This window comes from Etheostoma spectabile, chromosome 4 (assembly GCF_008692095.1).
Source record: "Etheostoma spectabile isolate EspeVRDwgs_2016 chromosome 4, UIUC_Espe_1.0, whole genome shotgun sequence".
In the NCBI taxonomy this organism is placed as follows: Eukaryota; Metazoa; Chordata; class Actinopteri; order Perciformes; family Percidae; genus Etheostoma; species Etheostoma spectabile.
In genome coordinates, this window is record NC_045736.1 from 36,602,300 (window position 1) to 36,615,761 (window position 13,462).

The 13,462-nt window shown below is 41.6% G+C and overlaps 1 protein-coding gene across 1 annotated transcript; it reads left to right on the forward strand.

Moving 5' to 3' along the window:
- Positions 1–164: 164 nt before the first annotated feature.
- On the forward strand, positions 165–9,817 carry gpr37l1a (G protein-coupled receptor 37 like 1a). The gene is made up of 2 exons (XM_032514627.1): positions 165–1,130; positions 5,436–9,817. Exons 1-2 carry the CDS (start codon positions 477–479, stop codon positions 6,441–6,443), a joined length of 1,662 nt encoding a protein of 553 aa, XP_032370518.1. The 5' UTR covers positions 165–476; the 3' UTR covers positions 6,444–9,817.
- Positions 9,818–13,462: the final 3,645 nt, after the last annotated feature.

Below are 13,462 nucleotides of genomic sequence, written 5' to 3' on the forward strand. Positions count from 1 at the left end.
CATACTAAATTTGAGTTATTTGACTGAAATTGTAGTCCATGACCTACTTCCGTTGACAAACTGAGGACTACGATAGTTTATTTAGGCCATGTTTTATGCAATTACGTGTTGATGGAAAGAGGCTTTGGCAAAGTAGTTAAAAACTAAGTGTCTAAAGTTAACTTCTTAACATCATTAGCATCTCCATACTCGAAAGGGGAGGTCTCACTTTATGAGTTTAGTCTTGTTTAGTCGTATTTTGAAATGTATAACCGGAAGCTCTCTGTTGTAGTCAGTCTGTCTTGATACTGATGAATAACAAGTGCTGAAGTGAGCAGCAAACTCAAAACTTCTCCATCGGGACCGGACTGTTGGTCCGACTGTGAGATAATTTTATGGACTTTGTTTTTATTCCAGGAGTCAAAATAGGAGTTTCATCACATGTCTGTGAAAGAAACCGATAACACGGACCAGTTACATTTAGTTTAACGGTAAAAATGAGCCCGGTTTTGGTTCTTTTGCTTCTCTGTCTGCGGACCGTGGACCTCCGTCACGTCCGCAGAGCCCACACAGCTGGGGAGGTTCAGTCGGGGTCCGCGCTGGATACGCAGCAGGCGGAGGGTGCTGGAACACAGGAGCCTCTCTCACCGGGCAGGACTAATTTAGACCCGGTTGAAAGTCCGAGGATTCCCGACCTGAAGCGAGTTGCCCGAGGAGCGAAGGATGGGAATTTTAGGAAAAAGGACCCTCACTCACCGAGCAGTTACATGCCTCCGCGACGGTATGACGACCCGAGCGGCTACTTTACCACACCGCGGTCACCCGTCTCCGTAAGGCCGGGTAACTCCTCAGGCAGCGGGTCAGGGCTCCTCAACCCGCTGTTCCCGGGCACTGACGGCTCCTACTGGGCGTACGCAGTCATGCTGCTCGCGCTCGTGCTGTTCGCAGCGGGCATCGTCGGGAACCTCGCGCTCATGTGCATCGTGTGGCATAACTTCTACCTGAAGAGCACGTGGAACTGCGTCCTGGCGGGGCTAGCGTTCTGGGATTTCCTCGTGCTGTTCTTCTGCCTTCCCGTGGTGGTCTTCCACGAGCTCACCTTGAAGAGGTTGTTAGGAGACCTGTCCTGTCGGCTCGTGCCCTATCTGGAGGTGAGGAAAATGTTTAAAATATTTTACTCCAGTAATGTTAATTTACTGAAATGCTATGACGAAAAGTTAAACCATTGTTACATTATTAAAGTTTTTTTGTGGCCGGGTTGCTTCACTGGGTAGAACAGGCGCACATTTACATAGCGGTTTATGCCTCGACGCAGAGGTCTAGGGTTCAAGTCCGACCTGTGACGATTTCCTGCATTTCTTCCCCCTCTCTCCCCCCTTTCTCACCTAGCTGTCCTGTCCATTAAAGGCGGAAAAGCTGCAAAAAATCTTTAAAAAAAAAAAAAAAATCTATTACTGGTATGAAAATACCAAGGGAAATCGTCCCTTGTTCATTAATAGGGAATAAAACAAAACAGATTTAAAGGATAAAAGCTGAATATTTAAAATATAAATACACATATAAAAAGAATTATACTGAAGTAGCCTAATGTTTTTAGAAAGGTTAAGCTGAATTCCTTTTTTTTTTTTTAAACAGTTCTACACCTTTCTACATCCATCAGTGCTTGAGGTACTGTATGTAAACACTACAAACGACACAGTTTTACCAGTTAACTCCAGTGTTGTATACCAGTTATCTTTTTGACAAATCTATTGAACTTACTTTTAAATTAATGGCTTAGTATGTAAGATAAAAAGTGAAATAAATAGTGAAAAAATGTCCATCATAGTTTCCCTAAAACCCAAGGGGACGTCTTTATATGTCTTATGACTGACCAACAGTCTAAACCCCCAAACTATTCAGTTTTTAGTATAATAAAAGAGAGAGAAGCTACAACCAGAGTGTTTTACATCAGGAAAAAAAAGTTTAATCAAGTATTAATTTGAACAGTGTTGTGAGTTAAACTCTTACTCAAACTCTTAACAAAACTCAGATATAATCCAGCCATGACGCAAAGACATGTCAAACAACTTGAACTCTTAAAACAAACTGCTTAATGTGAAGATAATAATCAGTCCCTCAAGTCTGCCTTCACACTATTATAAGTATATTATAGTGCTGATTTTACACCCCCATGTTAGACTTATTGTAGCCTAAACCCAGGGGCATGAATGGCCTGTTTGTGTCTTGTTGCTCCTCAGTTTCAGACTCAGAGCTGTCTTTGCTTTCAACAAACGGGCTGTTATGGGCTGTTTGGCCTCTTCAGTTGTCTGTTATGAACCATCAGTGGAGGCCTGCGGGGCCCTGCGGGGCCCTGCATGAAGGAGCTCTTCTTCCCCAGCTCACAGAGCCACACAATGGAACACAGAGACATAGTTATCAGGGACTGGGATGTTCATTTACTCAAAGCCCAACAATATTTTATGCACAACATCAAAAGGCGAAAAAACTGGAACAAGGGAATGTTTGGCATTTTAACGTTGTGACTAATCAATTAATTGTTTTAGCTCTAATCATATCTGCTAAAAGCTGACAAAATATAATTAGGGCTTCATATACAGCACATACAGTGGTGCTCAAAAGTTTACATACACATGCTTAAGTTGACTAAAAAGAGGAATAAAAAAATCATGTTTGGAAATTTATTTTAATACCTAAATAAAAAAATGAGGTAAATCCAACCTTTAGGACACCAATTTTCTTTGTGAATGAATAACGTATTGTAATAAATAAATGTTCTTATTTAAAATACAGGGGTCATAAGTATACATACCCCTATGTTAAATTCCCATAGAGGCAGCAGATTTTTATTATTAAAGGCCAGTTATTTCCTGGATTCAGGATATTATGCATCCTGATAAAGTTCCCTTGGCCTTTAGATTAAAATAGCCCCACATCATCACATACTCTTCACCATGCTTAGGATAGGCATGGTTTTATTTTCAGTTAGACTAATACCTGGTTTGATTTGCATTGGAGATATTTTATAAAAGTATCCCATGCCTATCTTCAAGCATGGTGAAGAGTATGTGATGATGTGGGGCTATTTTAATTCTAAAGGCCAAGGGAACTTTATCAGGATGCATAATATCCTGAATCCAGGAAATAACTGGCCTTTAATAATAAAAATCTGCCTGCTCCTATGGGAATTTAACATAGGGTATGTATACTTATGACCCTGTATTTTAAATAGATTATTTATTTACAATACTATTCATTCACAAAGAATTGGTGTCCTTAAAGGTTGGTTTTACCTCATTTTTTAATTTAGGTATTAAAATAAATTTCCAAAACATGATTTTTTTATTCCTCTTTTTAGTCAACTTAAGCATGTGTATGTAAACTTTTGAGCACCACTGTATATTGTATATTTCTATCTGCACTGCCTACTGCAACTGCTGCACATGTTCCCTCTGTATATACCTTAGTATCACAGCTATCTGCTGTATTTATACCTTTGAAAATGTACATTACTCTGCACTTTTTTGCACATCTATTCAGATGCTAAACCGCATTTCATTGTCTAATGAAATCGGATCTATAAATTGTCATGAATCGTGAAAAATATCCATCGTAGTTTGTCCAAGTCTGAGTTTTTTTCTGACCAGCAGTCAAAAACAAACACATTTTCAGTTTACAATGTAAAACAGAGAAAAACAGGAAACTTCAAATTTGAGTGCTGAAAACTGCCATTTTGACGTAATATTTTTCTGACAACCCGCTAACCAATTGCACTAAATATAATACTGACTTATTGCCTGTCCCTACAGTCCAGAGGATTATTTTAAGTGAAAAACTCAGTCAATCAGTAGAGGTGTTTCCCTAACAGAGTATTAATGTAGATCTCTCACAGCCTCTCATTTGCCATTGTTGGACTTTCAGTGGCTTCATCAGTCTACTATTTCAGCATGGACTCTGGCGGCCTATGGAGTCCTTGTTTTTGGCTCTAACCCAGCTCCAAACTCCTACAAAGCTTTACATCACTAAGTGAAGCTTTACTAATTTGTAATAACAGCTTGTATAAAGTGGTCTTTAACAAGGTCAGCCTGCTGGCCTCCTCTATTCTTTGTTTCTTCACCTATTTGTATGCTAATGAAGGAGTTTCTTGCTAATTAATTAACGCACTTAAAGTGGTCTTTAGCAGTTTGTACTGGTTGTATGGAGCAGTGTTTAAAGCAGGTCACGCTGACAGCTGCCCCTGTGCTTTGTTAGTTAAACTGTTTTCATGCTAATTAGAGCTGTGTGTTAGTTATCTTCAGTTTTGTCTTTACAGTTTAAGGTCATTAAGCACTCACAGAGGGAGGACAAGTCTCTATAATGATAGTCTGTGTTTTTTGTCCAAAACCACCGACTTTAATGTGCACAAGGCACCAATAACTGTCCGTCCCCAGTCTGAGAGCTGCTAGTACAACGTAATGGCTCTCTACTCCCTCTCTGCCACTTTTCTAATTCCATGTTTGTGTATTCTAAAACTGTTTCTTACAACTTAGGTCTTACTACTGTAGTTGTGGCTAGTTTGCCTGTAGGCTGGCATAACGAGGCATGGAAAGCCTTAAAGGTGCACTATGAGTTCCTGCAGGGTTTCAGCACAATTAAATTTTTGTCTCAAATTATAGGCATCTCTCCTTGATCCGCTAGCTGCCGGCCCCCTGAATACACTGTGAAATGAGGTGTTGTAAATGTCAAACACTAGGGGCACAGGCTGTGCACCAAAATACAACACACCCGTTCTAGCCAATCACCGACATGATGGTTGGGGGAAGGGGTGGGGGTTAGTGACAGTTAGGCCGGCTACACACTGGCTGCGTTGCTTGGCGGCTGCGTGGATTTTTCTATGCCCTACCACACTAGCTGCTGCTAGGGGAATTACAGGGAGGGCTATCTTGGGACATAGGGCCAACAGATTTGGATCACCCTTGTTCCACATATGGGGAGAGAGTTGTTCAACGTAAATTTATAGGCTACTGATTTCATTAAAGCAAGACATTATTTTTGAAGAAACGCAAGTTTGGATTTAAGGGCAGTTATGTGCTGAAGCTAACATTTACTGCAGACTTGATGGATGCGTTGCATGGTGTGTATGAGTTTCCTCCCACTGTGCAAAGTCTAGGTTAACTGGAGATCAAGTTGCTCGTAGACATGATTGTGATTGGTTGTCTGTCTAAACCTGTACAGATGACCTCATGGATTATTGTAAAAAAAACACTCTACTAATAATGTATTACCTTGGAGGGGGTTTTCTGATGAATTAAAGAACTAGATGAAAAAAGGTTAACTGAGTATCATGCTCACCAAACAAGGCATTTTTTTCTCAACCTGGCAACCCAAAAGTGGTTCTAATTAATTATATCTGATCTATAAAGCAGTTTTGTGCCATTAACCTTCATCTCCACGCCTCTCTGTCATTTCTCTGTCAGGTGTCCTCTCTGGGTGTGGCCACATTCAGCCTCTGTGCTCTGAGTATTGACCGCTTCCATGCAGCCACCGGCCCCGGGCCCCTTCAGACGCCCAAGGTGGAGCCCTGCCAGTCCATCCTAGCTAAGCTGTCCGTCATCTGGGTGGGCTCCATGGTGCTGGCTGCCCCTGAGCTGCTGCTGTGGCAGCTCCTCCAGGAGACTGTCAGCCTGCCGATGCAGAGCCAGCAGGGAGGCACGCTGATGGATGTCTTTGGGGCCCGACCGGGCACGTTTAAGGTGGATACCTGTGTCCGTGAGCCGTCTGCGGAGCTCCCTGAGAGCATCTACTCTCTGGTGCTGACCTACCACGAGGCCCGCATGTGGTGGGTCTTCGGGTGCTACCTCTGTTTGCCACTGCTCTTCACTCTGGCTTGCGACTTAGTGACGAGGCAAGTGTTAGCCCAGCGTCTACCGCAGAAACCCGCCGGTGACAAGGTGACCAGCAGATGCTCCTCCTCCTCTTCAGCTTCCTCCTCGTCTAAGAAAAAGCAGCATACTCGAGAGCAGAGGCTGCGCTCCACTGTGATGGCGCTCACCATCTTGTACATCATATGCAACCTGCCGGAGAGCATTTGTAACATCACCCTGGCGTACGTCTCTGTCAATGTGTTAGCTGCGCTCCCGGCTCTGGCTCTGCCAGCGCTGAGTCTGATTGGACAGTTCCTGCTGTTTGTGCGTTGCTCGGCGACGCCGGTGCTGCTGCTGTGCCTGTGTCACTCGCTCGGCCAGGCCTTCATGGACTGCTGCTGCTGCTGCTGTGAAGAGTGCCTCCCCGCCGGCACCTCCTCTTCATCCTCATCCACCTCAACCGCCGTCACCTCCAACCTCTCCTCGCCCACATCGCCCACTCCATCCTCCCTGTCGCCTTCCAGCAAAGATGAGACGATGAAGAGCTTGTTGGCGACCGAACCAGCAGTCTGCTACGACAGGGTGAAAGACTCTTCAACAGTTATTGGCACGCCCTGCTGAGGTCCAGAACTGCATTTAACACATGTAACTTTAAAGGATCATTTAGGTTTACAACAACTTGGGTTTTTTCTTGTAGGTTTGTCCATCATTTTTTCAGTTATGATAATATTATATTCCCCAAGATAATATTGGAGATCTGGGGGCACTAGAAGATGACCTACAGGTCGAGAAACATAAGTAGTCTGATGATTAAACAAGTTGGAGACAAAAGTATGTGGACGGCTCTGTCTCAGTCTGTCTTCCCTGGTTTTGCCTAGGTTTCTTATGCTACATTTCCACTGCATGGTACAGCGTGGCTCTACTCAAGTCGACTCGCTTAAAACTGTTCTTCACTGGTTTTCCGTTAGCAAGAGTTGTGGAAGTTGTGTGTGGTAGCAGCAGTGCAGAGGTTCCAGTGTTTGCTGATCCAATGATAAGATCCAGTGAGTTTCACATTGAAGATGATGTTGCAGCAGTTTCACGTGGGGTGGCTAAATCATAAGCTTAAAATCACATCTACACTGAGGGGGTCCTATCTGCAGTGGAAAACAACATCAGGGAAAATACTGGTACTAAAAGTGGGTCGAGCCTAACCATGCAGTATGAGGTATTTGACCCTATTAAGGGATAACAGTGTGACTCCAACTTTGTGGCAACAGTTATAATAATTTTTAATGTAATAATTATAAGTTATACTGTTTATTGATCCCTAGTGGGGAAATTACAATTTACACTCTGTTTTGTTTGTGATCACTACACACAGGCCTGAAATACACACACATACACATGCTCAGGACCTAATCATGCACAAATGGAGAGATGTCACAGTCAGTGGGCAGCCAGTGCTGGACCAGCACCGTTGGGGGGGACTTGCTCAAGAGCACCTGGCAGCGCCCAGGAGATGAAGTGGCATCTCGCCAGCTACCAATCCCCACTCCGTGCTTTGGTCCATACAGGGACTTGAACCAGCAAGTGGTTCCCAACCCCACTCCCTACGGACTGAGCTACCCCCAGCTTGTTGAAGGAAGGCCTTTTCATGTTTCAACGTGACATGGCCCTCACAAAGCGAGCTCCATTAAGAAATTCCGAGTTTAGTGTGGAAGAACTTAACTTAACTGCCCAAAGTCCTGACCTCAACCCCCATCCATCACTTTTGGGAGGAACTGTCCAACCTCACTAATGCTCTTGTGACTGAATGGGAGCAAATCCCTGCAGCCAGGTTCAACATCTGGTCGACAACAATGTTCAACTATCACGTAATGTCGGGTTGTTCACATACTCTTGATCATCTAAACTACTTTATTTTCCAGGTTTTATTGAAGGTAAAATGTTAAGGGCAGTAAGGTTAAAGTTAAAGCAGGATGTGGGTCTGTAAGCTGTGGTGGATGTTGACATTGTTGACTCGTTTTCTCTTCCAAGTGAAGTTTGTTTAACTTTCTTTACCTGTCAGACATGTTTTTAGTGAAATCACGGTTTTCAGATTGCAGCTATTAACTTGGCTTGTACAGTGTTATTATCACTGATAGAAATGATGGACAAAACTACCAAAATGAAACCGGAGTTGGAATAGTAGGAATAATCCTTTAATCTAAGTCTGTATGACCTGGTGGTGCAGAGCCACTGACTGGAGTTACATTATGGAGTATAGTTTAGTGTTGTCCACCTCTGACGGGTTTAATCCTGTTATTTTAGGACTCATTATTGTTTTGCATGTTTTTTTTATACATGTTATAGTTATTAATAATTCTTTAATGCTCATTCAGGATATTAGTATCATCCGCTCTAAGTACTGTACGAGATAGAAACACATCATTTGAGTTTGAGGGAGTTTAAGATTGCTTTTTGTCAGCAGACTGACAGACTGCTGGGAACTTTTAGTTTTTTTAACATGATTTTGCTGTTGCAGTGAGACAGCAGATTATAAATGATGAGATCATATCAGTCAATTGAGTGTGAAGTTTGACTTGTTTTATAACTTTTATGTTTAGTAAAGTTTAGATTTTCCTACTCTTGTGTCACCTGTGAGTAATTCCTCTGTCTGGTATACACATTATTAACTGACACAAACAGTAGAGCTGTTGGAGAAAGCTCTTCCCGTGTTTACAGAGCCTTTTATTACTCTAATAATTGGAATAGAAATGGGCGTAATGGATTTGAACTTTTGTTCAGCAAAAACTCTGAAAGTGCTCTTTCTAATTCTCATTTTATGAATTTGGGGTTTATACACCTTTACGGTTAGTTTCCATTGAAAAGAAAAAAGTCAAAACTGGATTTATGTCAGTATTAGAATCACATTTTAAAAGACAAGTGTGCTTATTTTCCAATGTTTTCATTATAGTCAACCAATCTCATGGAAAGACCAAAACCAACAATGAATTGATCCACTAACACGACTTGTCTGTATATCCAAACCCTGGCATGTCTTCCTCCTCTGGGCCATAGAAATCCAAATTGTTGTCCAAAAACTACTAAAAGCACATTGATGATCCACACTGTTGCACTGAGTGACGATGAACACAAACTAGTCCCCAACAAATGCTCTATTTCCTCCTGATTGAGTTAAGTCTAGTAAAGTAAAAACTACAGTGACCAGTGAGCCCTTTTTTTTTAAATGACTTATTAAACCAGATCCTATAAGTCTCTGGGTCTACCATTAAAAACAAGAATGTGAAACTAAAGCTAAGTAGTCTTTACAAAAATCAGTGTAAAAAAGTATTGAATACCTGCCCAGTGTCAAAGAAATTTTAAATTTTGTCATTAAATATGCAGTTGAACTTTTCTTATAAAGTGTTACGTATAAATCTGCAGACGTCCATGTCCAGTTAGAGATGCATCAAATGTCAAGCTGCCAAGCGTGAGTACAGAGGACGTCAGAGAGAAAAGTCACAGAGAAAAACAGAAACCAAACATTATGTTTTCTCCAAACGATGAAGGAAAAACCAGAGAGGGAAAAGCAGAATGAACATTATACACCATTGTATGTGGATTCATTTTATTTGGAAAAAGAGAGAGATGTCGGATGTCAACTCTGATCTCCATTGGAAGGAATGCTGCGCAGCAGTGCTCTCAACACCCACTGAAGGAGAAAGCTGTTCACGCCTGACTGTGACGCTCCTTTTAGTCATCATTCCATTATTAAAGGTCACAGCTTCACCATACCAGTTGGCCTGAGAGCTTCTGCGGACATAATGAACAGTGGCTCTGTGACCGGTTGCTGGGGGGAGCGGATAAGAATGCCTCGCTCACCCGTGTATTTTCAGGCATTTCTCAGCTTTTGTTATTCATTAATACGTTAATCTAAAAAAAAATTGTTATCCATGTACTAGCAAACAATTTCTACTACTTTAATGACACCTTGTAATGTATAGCCAGAGTCATCTTGTTTATTGAGAAATTAACAACCAACAAAGAAAGATCAGAACATTTCAATCAAGTCTTCTACAAAACCCCTGGAGTCCCACAAGAGAACTTTTTTTATAACAATATAATGTCTTCTGGGCACAGTATCCGTGTCTTGATCATGTCATCTATCTTGTTTTTACCCTATTCATATCTTGATAAAGATACTAAAACTTGTCTGGGCAAGATTATATGAAACAAGATAGGAAACTTGTGGGCCGATCGATATCTTAAAGATTTGTGGGTATTTTATTTTACGTTATGATATTATTTAGGATTTTTTTCAATTAAATTTTATTCATAGCGTCAAATCATAACAGGATAACAACATAATGATGATAAAGAAATGGCTCTTGTCTCCACATAACTCCAGATACTAAGAGAAAGTAGACATCAAACTGCTTCTGAAAGTCACATTTCACATTTCTATTCTTTACACCTGTTCAATAAACAGGGTACAACATGTCAGTTGTGTACATTAACAGTTTTGAAAGGAGTGTTTTGTCTCTTTTGTTGGCACTAAGCTAGCAGGTTCTCCTTTCCTTCAGGCTTACTGGTCAGCAAAAGGCACAACACATCCTGTTGTTTAACCAAACGTCAGATAGAAGTATAACACAAAGCTAGTACTTTGGTATTTTAAGATTAGATTAGATTAGATAATACTTTATTCATCCCACAGCAGGGACATTCCCTTGTTCCAGTTGTTAAGTAGGATTAATTTTTAATTGAAATCTGTGTCATCTGAGAAACTCAAAACGAAGTAACCTACTATATGCCCTGAGGCTGCTAAGCTGCATATTCCAGACAAAAACCTGTGCTATGTGTAAGAATTTTAACTGATTGGGGTTTTTGGCCCTCAGCTTGCCTGTGTGCCGCTCACAGGATCTCCCTCTCTGCCCAAGTCTACACCCCTCCACCTAAACCAAATCTGGCAGTTCTGGTTGGTCCAGAGTTCTTCCGGGACCAGAAAACAAGCAAGTGTCCCGACACTCAGACGCTACTGGTCTTAGTCAGAAGGAAATCTGGGCCAGGTATTAGTGCTTAGAGAATGAGTGGCTACGTAGGGGCTTAGGTGGTTATTTTATTAGGGTCGGGATTTGTTTTTAGCAATCTCATGTGATTTTTTTCCTGGACTTTTTATAAAAGCAACCCCTACCACTGTACTGGAAGTGCAGAACTTTTACAACATTTTTCTTTGAAAAAAAAAACAGAAGAAAGGGGTTAAAATAAATGGGATATTTCCTTGTGTGTAGATTGGAGTCGGATATTTGGTGTACATTACATGTTTTGCTTTTTACCCGATAAACAGTTAAAGTTCAGTCTCGGTTCCTAGTTTCCACACCGAAAACAGGCAACTCTTTACTTTGATATTTTAATATCACAGACCTCGAATGTTAAAATTAGACCCAAAGACATATTTAATCAGATCATTTTTAGTGGTGATTTCCGTGGGTTGATTAGTTGGAGTGAATAAAAAAAAAGTTTGTGGTACAAAGACGACTTCTGCTTCGAGACTATGAAGACATAATGCATTCATTTCCCCGGGGACACCTGGAGGCCCTTCACAGATGTCAGCGGGCCCCTGAGTTACACTCTCAGGACCTGCTGTTGTAAGAGTCTTCGTTCCTTTGAGCTGAAAACTCCTCCCACGTCGTTGTGCCTGGGCAAAGACAAGGAGGAGGGGAAGCTTCAATAAGGCCTGCTTTGTTCAGGCGTCCCCCTCTCTGGCTCAGAGAGAGACACACTTGAACAAAGCTGCATATCAATCGCCATCTACCGAGGGAGTTGCTAAGCTACACAACACCCACCGCCTCCCACCAGCTGCCCCAGCCACTGAAGACAGAAGAAAGAGGGCAGAGATGCAGGGGACGAAACACTGCTGCCGTCCACCCAGATAAGCCAAAACTCTTTTTCTTCTTAGTTGCCTTGACGACCATTTGAGACACAGCGGCATGGTGGCCTCAAGTTAGCAATATGGCCTAAACCCACCTGGTCCTGTGTTTCAACCCAGCTGGGGCCTGTGTGCAGACTTCCTGCTGTCCACCACACAGACAGACATGTTGGCTTTCAGGAGTTCTGCCTCCGCCCGAGGTCCAGTTTATAAGTAAGTAAGGCTGAGTAAGTAACCAGGTTAACCATTAACTATTGTGAAACCAACACAAGATTTAGAGACTGTGTCCAAAATGACGCCCTATTAATTATATAGTGCGCTAAATTTACTGTCTGCCAGTTTATCTGAGTGTCAATGGATACGTTTATCCAAGTAGTTTATTTAGCTTGAGAAGTAGAATTTAAACCCTGAAGCCTTTAGTTTATCTAAGAAATGACAGACACATGGTTTTAACTGCATGGACAGTGACAAAATGCCTTACAATACGGCACATTTTATAAAAAATGCGTTAAAAGCATTTACGTTAAGTCGTTTTTTTCCATTTACTCTTTTTGTATGGAAGCCAACTTGCATGGAGACTTTTGTTCATAATGAGATAAAATACTTAATTAGAATGCATGAACTAATAATGACGTAAAGGTTTAAAAGCCCAGGTCTGAACTTCCCTTTTGTATGTAATTTGATTCCAGCTAATTTGGCTGCATATAAATGAGTGTCTGAAGTAAGTGTAATTACACAAACAACCATTAACAGAGGATCCATTTAACACTAACTCACTTAACATTATCATGTCGTGTTACAGAGTTTTTGTGACTCCACTACAGTTCTCACGTCAGTCTGCTTTTACTGTTTTTAAAAGTCTTTTTCACACATGGTTCCCTGTAAATTACTGGGATAACCTTCCAGGCACCCTTCACTATTCACACATGCACTACATTCAGGGACACTTTCCTCTTGCACCTTTTCACACCTGCCATGGCAATGCAGGAACAGATGGGGTAAGGCACAGTCCAGCACATGGTGGTAATGCAACACTCATGGATGCCAACCGCCAGAAAACTCAACAGAAGAAGAAGATGGGGCAAGGCTGGGCTGGATGCGGTGAAAGACGTCTCTTAATATTTTTGTCCGGAGACATTGTTCTTGTAATGTATTGTAAAGTAATATTCAACAAGTTCGCTAGACGAGTAACTGGCATTGGCTTAAATGCTAAACCATAAACAATTGGCGGATTCCTTTTCAAAAGCATCTTTTCATCTTTGTGCCTGTTACTGCAAAGTTTTGACTTTCATTTAAAACAACGCTGCACTGGCGTTTTCCTTGAAATGTTCCAAGGTCCTGAGGACAGAACTTGGTGGGACAGATTTCCCTGAATATCAATCCCTGATTCCAATCACACATGGTCCCATGCAGAAAGGGCTCCTGAACATATCAGGGCTAGACTGCATGTGTAAAAGGGGCTTTTAATCTACGTTGGCTTAGCATGCCAATGCACATATTCTGTTGATTATGTTAAGCACTGCATTATCACAGAGGACTGTAACACAGGGTGTGTAGTAAATGGTACTGGCACTGTTCTTGAAACAAAAAGGTAACAGCAACAAAATAGCTTTCTGAGTGATGGAACAGATAAGAATCTGGTTTAGCGAAATAAATCTCATGTAACAGTACTGGCCTTCATGTATTTGGGCCTCATTGCATTGACATCCAGGCTATATATATGTATATATATATATGTATATATATATAT

What these genes read in the sequence shown, in the direction of transcription:
- gpr37l1a (XM_032514627.1), top strand. Translation starts at nt 477, where the DNA reads ATGAGCCCGGTTTTGGTTCTTTTGCTTCTCTGTCTGCGGACCGTGGAC. An exon ending in GGCTCGTGCCCTATCTGGAG is followed by an intron (nt 1,131 to 5,435) that starts GTGAGGAAAATG and finishes TTTCTCTGTCAG; the next exon opens with GTGTCCTCTCTGGGTGTGGC.